We start from the raw sequence: 13,326 nt of genomic DNA, 5'->3' as shown, positions 1-13,326 counted from the left end.
GAAGTTGGAAAAACCCTCTAAAGTCATACAGTCCAGTGATTCCCCCAGCCCTGCCAAGGCCACTAAACCATGTCTCCAAGAGCCACATCCAAACATCTGTTAATGCTGCAGGAAGCTTCTCATCTCTTGAGCACAGCAGGGGCCACAACTGGGAAATGAGCCAAATAACACCTCCATTTATGAGCCTGAATTCGGAGACAGTTCCTCGTGGAAGGGCTGTGGCTTGTCCCCTCATAGTCAAGGAAGGAGAAACCTCAAGTTGTGCCAGGTTTAGATTGGATATTAGGGAAAATTCCTTCCCTGAAAGGACTGTTCAGCCTTGGGACAGGCTGCCCAGGGCAGTGGTGGAATCGCCATGCCTGAAGGGATTTAACAGATGTGCAGATGTGGCAGTTGAAGATATATGTGGTTTAGTACTGGGCTTGGCTGTGTGTGAGTAAAGATTGGACTCCATGATCTTAAAGAGCTTTTCCAACATGAATGGTTCCATGATTCTACATCCCCAGCTGTGTTGCCTTGCCCAGGAGTTAAAACTCTGTGGCCTCAGTGAAGACAGGCTTTCTGGATGACTTTTCCAGAGACAAGTCCAGAGACAGCAGAGGTTGGACACAATCATGTCCCATGCAGCTTGAGCTCTCTTTGCCTTGCTGATGCAAGGGGGAGAGTCCTTAAATTGGTTCACTTCATGGGTGTCAGCATTTGTGCCAGAGGCTGTCCTAACCTTCCCCACCAAAGAAATATGGCTCCACCAGCAAAGCCAAAGTCTCCAGTCACACAACCAGACTGATCCCATATGGGCACTGCCAGAGGCAATATGCATTCCTGGGAGCAATGTCCCTATTGCCCAGCACAACTCTCCAAATCCCTCATGTGCATAATCCCTTCCCCCAGCATCTGTGAGTACTTAATATTTTTGACATCTCCAGTCCTCTGTCAAATCTAGTTCAAGCTGGACAAGAAGGCTTAAGTTATTTTAGGAAAAAAAAGGGAAGTTTACATGGGTACAAACTGAGCTATTGCTTAAGCCCCATTTTGAAAGCCAAGCAAATTCAGTTCTCTGTCCTTGTGCTATCTGCATCGCTGTGATGTGGAAGAGGGTCAGCTCCTCCACATGTCCTGGTAAAGGAGGCAATGACAAAGACGTAGCTGGGGTATTGGAAAGGCTCCAGTGGTCTTCTCTCTACCTCAGAGCCCACCTCCTCCAAGGTGAGACCCTCCCTCTATGGCTGTTTCCTCCAGGAAGGAGGAACTGCACAATCTGAGACTGCACCTTCTGTCTGCCAAATCACCTGCTCTCAGGGGTGCTCGAGGAAAACCCACTGAGCTCCAAGATCCCTCTCTGGGAACCCTTCATGGCTGTGTACTGCACACCGCCCTTCCTGGGGCTGCTATGGGCCATCATGGGGCAGAAAGGCCACCTCCTAAATGCAGGAACCTGCAGGTCTTGGTCCAGGGGAAGGGCATGCTCAGCTTTACCACAGCTGGAAGGGACTGAGTCAAGAGCAGATGGAGAAACTAACAAGTCAGGAGCCCTCCCTGCTGCCTACACTGGGGCAGAAACGCTCCCAGGTTCTTGGTCAGAACCTGTTTTCCCCCAGTTCAGCTCTGGCTCAGCTGGATTGGTTTTGCTGTGGATCCTTGGCAGTGGAAAGGATGCTCAGGCACTCCTGGAGGAGAGCTAGGCTCGTCTAGGACTCAAAAAGGCTTTTCCCTTTGCTGATGGTGGTGACACATATCCATGCTTTTAATAAGTGACAAAACATCAACATCCCCAGCCTTGGGCAGGATGTGTTACCCCTGCTGCACATGCTGCCAGATGGAGTTTTGGGGTGAGCGAAAGTGCCCACATGGCTTGACCTGGGAGAAGAATGGAGCAGGTTCCAGGTTCAGCTGCCAGGCAGACAACTGTTGCCATGGCACAGAGTGAATCAGTACAGCACATTCCCAGTGTAAGGTTCCCCAGGTGCTCTTGAAGTACAGCCTTCACCCCCCCTCACCTGTCTTCAAGCCCTCCTCACCTCAGCTGACACCCAGAGCAGAATACAGCCTCCTGTAAGCAGGTTGTTACTTCCCAATTAACACCTTGGTAACACTGTGGGTGTGGCAGGAATCCTTGCCTGCTTTCTCAGCCCAGGAAAACACATCAGTTACATCAAATCTAAACGTGCAGTTGGTGGGAAAAGAACCAAAGTACACCAAAGGACACAGACCAGGTTGGGATCTAGAGAGGAAGGGCAGAGTTTGGAGTAGGCTGGGGCTGGAAAGGTTGTTCCTCTTCCTTTTGCAGGCTGCAAGCAGGAACACAAGCGGTCACGCTGAAACTTCCTGAGCAGAGGCTGCTGCTTGTGACATACATGCACGTGATAAATGTCAACACCCCTTCAGGGGTGCAGCTTCCCCTTGGTACTCTGGGCCTGGAATACAGTGGGTAAATATCCCACAGAAGAGCCTGTTTCCTCAAACTCCTGGTTTTTTATGAAATTGGAGAATGGCTGGTTTGGAAGGGACCTCAATGCTCATCCAGTTCCAACTCCCTGCCATCAGCAGGCACACCTTCCACTAGACCAGGTTGCTGAAAGATCTATCCAGCCTGGCCTTGGACACATGCAGGGATGTGCAACTTCTCTGAGCAACCTGTTCCAGGGCCTTGGCATCCTCACAGGGAAGAAATTCTTCCCAATATCCCATCTAACCCTGCCCTTTGGCAGGGAAGCCATTCCTTGTCCTGTCACTCCAGGCCCTTGTCAAGTCTCTCTCCTTTTTTGTTCCTCTCCCTTTCTGCAGACATGACACAAGCCTATGATCAAACAACAGGACATACTCTGCCAGCAGGCACAGTCAGAACCACAGGCACAGCTCTCATCTGAAGGCTGGTACACAGGTGAACAATTAACATAGCCAAAATTTTTACTATTATTAAAATAGAAATTTTACAGTTCTGCTCACTGCAACAGACTCCAAACAGTATCTGCAGGCACACACACCCTGCAGCCCACACAAACTAGAGCAGAGGCAGGAAATGCCCCATCTCACCAAAACACCACCTTACCCACACTTCCCACAAGGCTGAACCCAGTCCCAGACATGCAAGGAGCCATCACTCGCTGCTGACAACAGAGTTCTGGGTTTCTGCAGATGCCATGTGTGCACAGTGACCAGGGGAGAGTCCCCGCTGCCACCTGCTCCGCCAAATGCGTGGCCTTTGTGAATGAAGACGGGCTCTGCTTCCCTGCCAGAGCTGTCCCAGCTTTGTGTGTCATAGACATGCACGGTGCCATCGAAACCTTGGATAAAAGGGAATTAGAGAGTGCAGAAATTAATTGCTTTGCTCTACTCCAGCTGGGCTCAGAATCACCTCCCAGCAGGAACAAGGAAAAATGGCCCAGATTAGAAACCTGAGAAGAGAGCAGCTCTGCCTCCAAGGAGAGTGTCTCAAGGAAACAGCTGCTGCAGAGACCCCAGACCAGATCCCTAAAGTTTGTGGATTCATGAGTGTGAACATGAAAGGCTCTGGTCAAGAGGCAGCCTTGCTGCCCAGCTGGCATTATCAATGCTGTAGCCTGTAGCCAAGCTGTCACTGGCACTATCAGGGCAGTGCTTGTGGTCAGCCTGGGGCCTTTGATCTAACAGAAAGGCAGCAGGCATTTTCCAGAACCCGCCCAGGCCCCTTCCGGAGTTGTTGGAAAGAGGCAGCTGCAGAGGACGATTAGTTGGCATCTCCACTGGCTCCAGGGGCAGCTCTGAAAAGCCACCCTGTCACTGGGGGGTTTTAGGTTGAGTGAACTGGGCCTTGACAAAAACATAAATCAAAAAAGCACTCAGAAAAGGAGATCTCTGCCCTAAGCACATACCTGAAATGGCAAGGTAGCCTTCCAGAGCAGGAGCCCAGGAGACGCACAGGAACTCTGCTCCTGAACCAGGAGAGGGGACTCTGGTCTTCACCAAGGCCAAAAACTCAGAGGTTTTCCTGAGGTCTGTCAGGATTAGGAGCCCCCTGCTCGAAAGGCGAGCCACGGGCTGGGAGCTCGTCTCCAAGCCCTGAGCTCCATGCCTGCTGCCCATGCACCACTGCTCACTGCACGGTGCCGAGGGCACTGATGTGGCCTCCGTCAGACGCTGTGGCTGCCGGATGTCAGCCAGGCACAGCCGGCCTGTGGCGCAGCACAGAAGCAGCGTGTTGCAGTCCAGGAAGGCCAGGCCGCTGAGCTCCTCGCTGCCTCTGGAAGCTGAAAAAGAGAGGCAGGTAGGTCTCAGGTGCAATGAGGAGCATTTTCAGGATTTGTGAACTGCAGTATTGCCTGAGAAAGAAAGCAGGATGTATGTCCAGGTGTAATGTGTCCAGCTCCAAGGCCCCCAGCATCAGAAAGATGTGGAGGTGCTGGAATGAGTCCAGAGGAGGCCATGGAGAGGCTCTGAGGGCTATAGCCCCTCTGCCCTGGTGACAGGCTGGGAGGGCTTGAGGTGTTCAGCCTGAGAAGACTCCAGAGAAAAGACAAGGAGCCCCTTCCAGTGCCTAATGGAGCTCCAACAGAGCTGAAGAGGGACTTTGGACAAGGGCTGGGAGTGACAGGACTCCCGGGGGTATGGGTTCACACCGACAGAAGGCAGGGTTAAAGGGGATATTAGGCAGAAATTCTTGTCTGTGAGGGTGGTAAGGCCCTGACAAGGTTGTCCAGAGAAGCTGTGGCTGCCTCATGCCTGTAAGTTGGTTGGGGCTTGGAGCAACCTCATCTAGTGGAAGATGTCTCTGCTCATGGCAGGGAGTTGGAATGAGATAAGCTTTAAATGTCTCTTCCAAGCCAAACCACTCCAATATTCTGTAAGTACCTGTGGCACAAGGACAGTGACAAACAGACCTTCCCTTTCCTCAGTGCTGTGATACTGCCACTGAACACACACATCCCCTCTTCCCTCCCCAGTGATGAGCTCTGTGGAGACTGAGTCTTACTGCATAGGTCAAGGCACAGATCCCCAAGGAAACCAGACCTGAACACACCGCCTGTTGTAACCAAGCTGTCACCTCCCTTGTTTGGGACAGCACACCCAGCACCCCTCTGTGAACCCAGTTCTCCACAATGAAACTATCTGCAGGACTCTGGTAGTGCCCAGATTTGGAGCAGAAATGTGAGAAATCAGTGTAATGTGAGTGGTAAACAGCTGGAGATGGACCTGACCATTGTCACCTCTTTCCTCAAGACAATATATTTGAGGCAAATATATTTATATGTACATGCCCAAAAGTACCTGCTCAGTGAAATGTTTGCTATTCAGTTAGCACTGCTTTACCCAAACTCCACCTTACCAAAGATAAGACATTAGCCTTGCCTTGAATACCTGTCGTGTAGACATTTTTCCTTGATTCAACCTCTGTAATTTGGACTCTGTCAAGTCTTGAGCCGTGAAGGACCCATGGGGCTCTGGCTGAAATGGTGGCAATTTTAGCCCAGGACTGCCCAGTGTCATTTTCTGTTGCTATGGTGCTTACAGATTTAATAACATCTATTAGGAAGAGACAGAAACAGATGTAAATACATTGAGAACTAAGGAATCCATCCAATTAAGCTGCTTCACAATATCTCACAAAGGTAAAACTGACATACAAAACCAATAAGAAATCTAATTATGCCTAGCCCCCTCTTCAGGGTAAAACCCCTTTCCAACCCATCCAACAAGGACTGACAAAATGACAAAATGCCGAGCAAAATTAATGAAAATTTGTGAATCAAGATGTTTATGTTCAAAGAAGTTTTCTTCTTCTTTTGCATTTCTTTTCTGGTGGTTTACAAGTATTTTCCAGTAACAGCCTCAACAATGGTGATCCTTTTTGAGAGAAGGTGGATCACAGCCTATTCCAAAATGCAATGGATGGAGCTTTATTTCTAACCATTGGAGTTACTAAGGGGACACTGTGCCAGCTACATGCAGTACAAGGCTACTGCGACAGGCCTAAACACACTAATTCTCTGACAAGGTTTGTGCTGTTAAGTCCAAACCACCAAAACTGGTGTAGACTCTTTTCTTGTACCCTTCTCCAGCCCGTGCCACACAAGGGCGGTCACTCAGAAGAAGGAAGTGGCACTTCTCTCCTCATTTGACACACAGGAAGAAGGGGAAGCTAGAGAGGTGAGATGCAACAACTGCATTGAGAAACCACTTGAGCACAGAAACCCTTACCAGAGTCCTCTGCTGACACCTGCCAGACCTGGAGGGAGTTGTCGGGTGGGCCACTTGTTACCAGCAAGCTGAGGAATCAGAAGAGTCTCACAAAACAGGCTCCTCAGGAACAGAGAAAAGCCTTGTTTTCCCCAGCCTGGGACAAACTGCTCTGCTGCTCCTGTAAGCAGGAACTCTTGCCTCTGCTTGGAGCAGAGTGGTGGCTGGAAGGACCATAACTCCAGAACTCCTCATGCAGGGATGCTCCACACAGTCCATGCAAATACAGTCTCAGACAACAGCATTTATGAGGTTACTTTATGAGGATCTGATGAAGAGTGGCTAGGGGAGCTGGGGGGGTTCAGCCTGCAGAAAAGAAGGCTCAGGGAGCACTTTTTTCCTCTTTACAACTCCCTGACAGGAGGGTTCAGTCAGGTGGGGACTGGGCTCTGCTCCCAAAGAACAAGGGACAGGACAAGAGGAAATTGCCTCAAGTTGCACCAGGGGATGTTTAGGTTGCATATTGGGAAAATTCCTTCCCTGAAAGTGCTGTCCAGCCTTGGCACAGGCTGCCCAGGGCAGGAGTGGACTCGCCATTCCTTGAGGGATTTAGAAGCTGTGTGTGGCACTGGAGGCATGGGTTAGTGGTGGGCTTGGAAGTGACAGGGGAATGTTTAGAATCAATGGTCTCAGAAGGCTTTTCCATCCTAAATGATTCCATGATTTTGTGATTTAATTATCACATTTTCCAGAAGGACTAGACTAAGAATGATGCAGGACAGCCGCAAAGCAGTCAATGGGGACTTGTGTAGGAAAAGACTGAACAAGGGATACAAATCAGCCAGAGGTGTTTGTTTGGTCTAAATCCAGAGCAGAAAAAAAACTTCTGAACCTGCACACATGGGGTCTTGCAGAGCAGCAGCACCAGCCACCAGTGTTCTACTCTGCTGGTGAGCACCTCCAAACACTGTCAAATGCAGAAGGAAGGGAAGGTAGAGCAGGAAAACTCTACAGGCCCCTGCTGCTCAGATGTGGGGTAGGGAACAGCAATATCAGCAGTTCTTGGTATGTCACTGGCTCAGACTCACACTGGTCTCAGAGCTGGCAGGACTGACTATCTGGGTTGGGAAGCAGACATGGAAAAGTCCCCTCTCCATCTCCAATACACCCTGGGAAGGATCATGTGGTCATACCTGGTGTCCGGCACATATTTCAGGCTGTACACTGGACGCTCTGAAAATCCACCACATTCTACCTTGAAATCTCTCTCTGGACACAGGCCCTAGAAATCAGAGGCAAAGACATTTCTTCACACAGTGGTGCACAACTTGTGTTCAGTTATCACAAAAAATGACAGAGACATGAGACGAACTCTTGCTTGGTATAACCCTTTCCCTATCCTGCCTTTTTCAACAGGAGATATAGGACTGAAGGATCCTAAAATAGTCAGAGAGAACAAAAATCTGGAGAAAACTGCTGCCAAGAGCTCTGCCTGTGTTTGTTGCCATCTGTGCACATCTGGCTCAGGAGCATTTTTTACCAAGTAACCAAACAGCACCTTCTACTCTAGTGTGGAGGTCACCCCCCACAAGGGTCAACCTTGGCACTCTGCAGGGTGGTCCCCCACGCCTGGGCTGCTCAGCAAGCCCCTTCTTCACTTGGCTTGCTGTCCTCATCTGTCCTCTTTCCCCATCAAATGCTTTCATTCACATACCTGGAGATGAAGTGTCCCAAGCTGTCTGCAGAGCAGCTGCAGGAGAACATGACTGGACAACAAAAAGGTGACTTACATGCTTTACCTTTCAACCAAAGCTGCTCAATCCCTGGCCATGCCCTTGTCTCAGCAACAGGTAACAGCTCATGAAGGCCACCAAGCCCTGGCTTGGTCTCTGAAAACATCAGGCCAAGGAGATCACAGAGGTCTGGTGCCACTCTGGCTGCCAACACCCACCTGGGTCTCCTTTGTCAGCAGTGTTGGCGGTGGAATCAGCTGCAGGATCTCATTCCCATGAGACTGTCCATACCCGGCTACACAGACACCTTGGTGGGGTGGGCATGAAGAGCCAGGAACACGGTGAGGGCTGCCCCCCTTCCCAGCCCACCCTCCCTGAGACAAACCCGTGTTACCACACAGTCCATGTACCCCCAGACCCTGAGTTCGAACCCAGACTGAACCCGGAACAGCTCCAGCCACTCAGCCCCACTTCTGGGGTCCTGGCCCTGCACCCTGGCCTCCCCTCCGGGACCTCAGACCGGCCCAATCCCCCTGCCTCCTTTCTCCCTTCTCCCTTCTCCCTCTACACGGGCCCCGGCCCGGCCCCTAGGCCTCCTTCTTTCCTCACACACCGCACATCCACCCCACCCCGCCAGACCCCAGCCCCGTCCCTCTCTTCCCTTCAGCACTCCCCGCCTCGCACTCACGGTTCCCGCGGGCCCATTCGATGAGACGGGTGGGCGCCTGGAGCTCGAAGGTGTGCAGGTCACGGTACCTGCGGGGAGAGGGCGGGTATGAGGGCGGGGCCCGGGTCAGTGCCGCCCGCCGGGGGTCCGGGGGTCCCTCACAGTCGCAGCGACTGCAGCAGCCACTCGTCTGCCGCCTCCATGGCAACGTCCGCCCGGCGCGCTGCTGACGTCACACGCCGGCGCGCGGCAGTGACGTCACAGAGAAAGTGGCGGAGTGGGCTGGGGTGGCGGGGACGTCAGAGTTTATCCAGTGCCATGCCCCTGCTATGGGAAGGAAAATCTTCCACTAGACCAGGTTACTCCAAGCCCCATCCAACCTGGCCTTGAACATTTCTAGGGATGGGGCAGCCACAGCTTTTTTGGACAACCTGTGCCAGGGCCTCCCCACCCTCACGGCCAAGAGTTTCGTCGCAATATCCCATCTAACTCTGCCCTGTCGCAGTGGGAAGCCATTCCCCTTTTCCTATGCTTCCAGGCCCTTGCTCAAAGTCCCTCTCCTGCTCCCTTGGAGCCCTGTTAGGCACTAGAAGGAGCTCCTTCTCCCTGGAGCCTTCTCTTCTGCAGGCTGAACACCCCAAGCTCTTCCAGCCTGTCTCCAGAGCAGAGGGGCTCCAGCCCTTGAAGCATCTCCATGGCTTTCCCTGGACTTGCCACACCAGCTGCATGTCCTGATGTTTGGGGTACCACAGCTGGACGTGTTAGTCCTAAACATAAGACCTGCTTTCCCCCTTGTTCTGTTGTTCCAGGCCCTCATCAAGCTCTCTCCTTTTTGTTCCTCTTCCATTTGGTCTGTTTTCTTTTGCAGACATGACCCAAGCCTATGATCAAACAACTGCAGGATGTTCTCTGTCAGCAGTCACAGCCAGAAACATGGGTACAGTCACATCTCTCATTTTCCAGATCCTTTGGAGTCATTGGATCCTGGCGTGTCTTTGAGTGGCTGCTCACCTGCCTCTGGCCTCAGGCACCTGCCATTTCCCCCCACACAGAACTCCACCTGCAGCTTGCACACTGAGCTACCTGTGCTAAATATATTCCTTAACAGTTAATTTCCTAGTCTGGGATTTTGAACATTCTCCCAGTCTACAGCCACATTTCCATATTCTTTCAGTTAAGCTGATAAACCCATTTGACCTGCCAAAAATGCTTAAAATGGTAAGAGGATAAGAGAGAATTTATCCTCCACACACTACTTTATTTATTTTTTTTTCAATATTCATTTGCATTTCTCAGTGAGTGATAGAGTGGAAATCAAATGAGTGCCACTAGGGCTCCCTCCCAAGGGAACAGAGAGATGAAATGTCACCATGGGTTGATAATTGAAACATGATTGATTGGATCTTTAAATTGTTATCTGCCCAAAATAGTTGTCATTCTGCAGTGCCACAGGGCCTCTTCCTGTCTGAGCAACTGGCCATTTGCCTGGCCAAATAAACAGCAGAAAGGTCTAATTGTTCTTTGTCAGTAGATGAATTAAGGAACAGAAGGTTAAGGAAGAGGTGGAAGGATGTCAGCTGTTGTGTGCAATGGGTTTCCGCAGCACTGCCGAGTGACTTGGAACACTCTATCTATATGTCCTGGCATCTCAGGATTGGAGCTCAGCTGCATATCCATGTTAAGAGAAGAGGAGGATTTTCCAAAGAGGATTTTGATGAGCTCAGAACAACACTCCTCATAAAGCATCTTAATGAACTATTTACTGGCTGCTTGGCCTCTGTGCTTAATTCAATTGATCTGCATCTGGGACAGTAGTCTGGTAGGCAAGAAAAGCACAACTGGAGTGATAAAAAAGGCAAGAGAAGACGAAACAAATAACCTGACATGGCTAAACAGCAAGGGACAAAGAGATGACTGAACAAAGCCTAAAGTGGTCCAAAAGTATAGATGGGAAACTTGTTGGAAAAATGAAGCTGAGACAGGCAGTGTGATAAGCAGAGAAGTGTGGGGGACAGTGAGCCAGCCCACAGTACACCCATCCTTCCATGGAGGGAAGAGAGCTTTCCCCAGCGTTTCATCTTAATTTTATGTTTCTCATTGTTTATCTCCTTGGAACTGCCCTGACCTACAGGGCATAAAAGATCAGCTTCTCTGTAAGCCCCTTGGCATTCATTCCCAGATTTCTTGGTTCAAAGAGCTGGATTAAAAGCCTCCAAGAGATCAGATGCAAAGCCCTGTCTCTCTTTCTCCTGCATCACTCTGATGAGCTGATTTTCATGCAAACAGCCTTGTTAAAGGCTCAGAGCAGAAATCACAGTCGCAACTAGGCAGAGGTGCAGGATCTCTGCATCCCACTGACCCCCAGCCGTTACAGAGAGGTACCACCAAATTGTGCTGACTCTTCAAAGGAGGAGGTGCCCCACTCTCAGCATTCCCTTCAAATTCTTCCAGCTTGCAGTCTGGAGGGGCCCATCCAAAATCACAGTGACAGTCCTTATGGTCACACTCCTAAAAGAAAACATACGCTTTACAGTGTGAAAAATAAATTGTGGGGTGGGCCTGTATTCATCTGGGGAATAGCACAGCAGAGACAGGCTGGGTGAAATCCATCTAAGATAAATTTGTTACTTTGCTTTAGCTGCCACTCTAGTAATGTTCAACCTGTTGGGTTGAACACAAAGGTGACAGTCTGATGCCCCTGGTCACAGGCTGCTGTGGGCAGCAGCTGGTACTGATCCATTGGTGTTTGCTCTGTTGGTGAGAGGAGGGAAGTGGGAATTCACAATCCATCACTGAGGTCATGGTCATGTTGGAAAGTGCTACAAAGGCAGCAGGGAAGAGATGACAGCACATAGAAGGTGAAATATGGTTGTATTTGTCTTTTTGCAGCTTAATAGGAGTGTGTTTTGCATTTCTCAAGCCATTTTCACCTTGAAGTTGAAAAACTCTTTTGTAGTCTTTAATAATAGCAGAGCAACCGTGCTCTTGTAAATGTTCTGGTTCTGCCATGACAATATTCAGAAGTATGTTCAAAATGAAATTGTCACCTTCAGTTTCAAAATTACAGGTTCTCCTGCAAGATAGTCTCATGACTGCCTCAGTTGCACATTTATTTTCCCTGTCCAGGCTTGGCTACTCAGCTCCTGTGTTCATTGGTTCTCATTCATGGTCTGTAACAGCTAAAAACTTCTCATGGGGTGCAGTGAGGGTGTGGCCCATAAAACCACTCTATCACTCCCCTCCCAGAGTGTAAGAGAAAGGGCAGAGCAGGGGAGAGAAAATCTGCCAAAACAGTCATGGATCAAGATAAGGGTAGAGAGACATCACTCACTCATTACTATATCTGGCAAAACAGACCTGATTTGGCTTAATTTATTATCAATCAAATCAGAGTAGGATAATGAGGAAAAAAACCCCAAAACACTTGCCCTTTATTCCTCTCTTCTTCTACTCTTCCTGAGTTCAGTCAAGGCTCAACTTGACTGGCATAGAGTCTTCCAGCTGCGGCAGGTGGATCTCTGCTCCTCCATGCCCTCCACGAGCTGCAGGAGCACAGCTGCCTAACCATGGGCTGAACTATTGGCTGCCAGGGAATCTCAGCTCTGGCACCTGGAGCACCTCTTTCCCCTCCTTCTGCACTGATCTTAGACATTGCAGGGCTGTTGCACTCACATATTCTCACTCCTCTGTCCGGCTGAGGTTGCCCAGTATTCTCTACGTTCTTGAATGCTTTGTCTGAGAGATGCTGCCAGGGTTGCTGATGGGCTTGACCTTGGCCAGCAATGGATCTGCCTTCAAGCTACCTGTAAGTTTCTGGCCTCTTCTCACAAAAGCAACCCCTGTAGCCTCCCCAGTATCAAAATCTGGCCACAAAACCCAATACAGAGGAGTTGTCAAAGAGTCTGAAAATCCATAGAGCAGAGGGAAGACTTCTCCCCAGGACAACTGCCCTGATTTTGGGTCATGCTGCTTTGTGGGTCTGCACTCAGCCTGTGCCTGTGCTGCACCTGAGGTGCTGCAGAAGTGAGCCTCTAACCCTCTTGTTGCAAGTTAGTTTGGGTTTAGAACCCTTCTCTCTGGGAGGGAGCAAAAAGCCAGCATTACTCCAACAACTTTGAGTACACTGATGCCAAGAACTTAACTTCTGTTGACTGAACAGAAGGAAAGCAGATCTCAGATCCTTCCAATTACAGCTCAACAGACTACCAGTAATTTTTCTTACTGGCCCTCACAGTGATAAAGGACAGATGGTTGCTGATCTTCCCACTATTCTGCCTTAGCATTCACACTAACACCCAGACATATCTGGTCATCTACAATAATACTTGTCTGGGGGCAGGGCAGGTACCTTGGAAGTGATGTCAGAAAAAAAATCCACCAGTGAAACAGTTTTCCCAGTGTTAATGTCTGAAAAGTAGGATTTATATAAGACTAAGTGCAGCCTGTGTTGTACAAAATGTGCCATTTCCATCACATTTGTCAGGAAAGCAAAGTGAAGGATCTGAGCATGCATTTTGTATAAGATCTCTCTGACTCCACCTAATATAAGTTCAGTAGCCGTGATGGACACAAGGAAGGATGAAGTGTTATGTTGTGAAAGGTGGTTTTCACAGTATTTGAGGGAACAAGGAAGAAAAATGGCACAAGTAAGCAACAAACACTGCTATGAAGAGCTGAGGGTGGCGAGAGCAGGATCTGTAAGGACAGCCATGGTTGAAAACCAAGAGGGTCCATGTACTGCTGACCCAAGAATAGTTCTTGACTTCTGAGACT

The 13,326-nt window shown here is 49.8% G+C and overlaps 1 protein-coding gene across 2 annotated transcripts; it reads right to left on the bottom strand.

Moving 5' to 3' along the window:
* Positions 1 to 2,882: 2,882 nt before the first annotated feature.
* Positions 2,883 to 8,792, bottom strand: WDR73 (WD repeat domain 73). Of its 2 annotated transcripts, none has more exons than XM_015648049.1 (8): positions 8,716 to 8,792; positions 8,575 to 8,642; positions 8,105 to 8,193; positions 7,347 to 7,435; positions 6,175 to 6,242; positions 5,326 to 5,499; positions 3,852 to 4,226; positions 2,883 to 3,284 (listed from the first exon to the last, which is right to left on the bottom strand). In XM_015648049.1, exons 1-8 carry the CDS (start codon positions 8,754 to 8,756, stop codon positions 3,046 to 3,048), a joined length of 1,143 nt encoding a protein of 380 aa, XP_015503535.1. In that variant the 5' UTR covers positions 8,757 to 8,792; the 3' UTR covers positions 2,883 to 3,045. The 2 variants fall into 2 exon arrangements, with proteins under 2 accessions (XP_015503535.1, XP_015503546.1); XM_015648060.1 differs by having other exon boundaries at positions 5,335 to 5,499.
* Between the last annotated feature and the right edge of the window lie 4,534 nt (positions 8,793 to 13,326).

Source organism: Parus major, chromosome 1 (genome assembly GCF_001522545.3).
Source record: "Parus major isolate Abel chromosome 1, Parus_major1.1, whole genome shotgun sequence".
In the NCBI taxonomy this organism is placed as follows: domain Eukaryota; kingdom Metazoa; phylum Chordata; class Aves; order Passeriformes; family Paridae; genus Parus; species Parus major.
The sequence above is the reverse complement of the archived record's forward strand: the minus strand, read 5'-3'. Positions and strand labels throughout refer to the sequence as shown.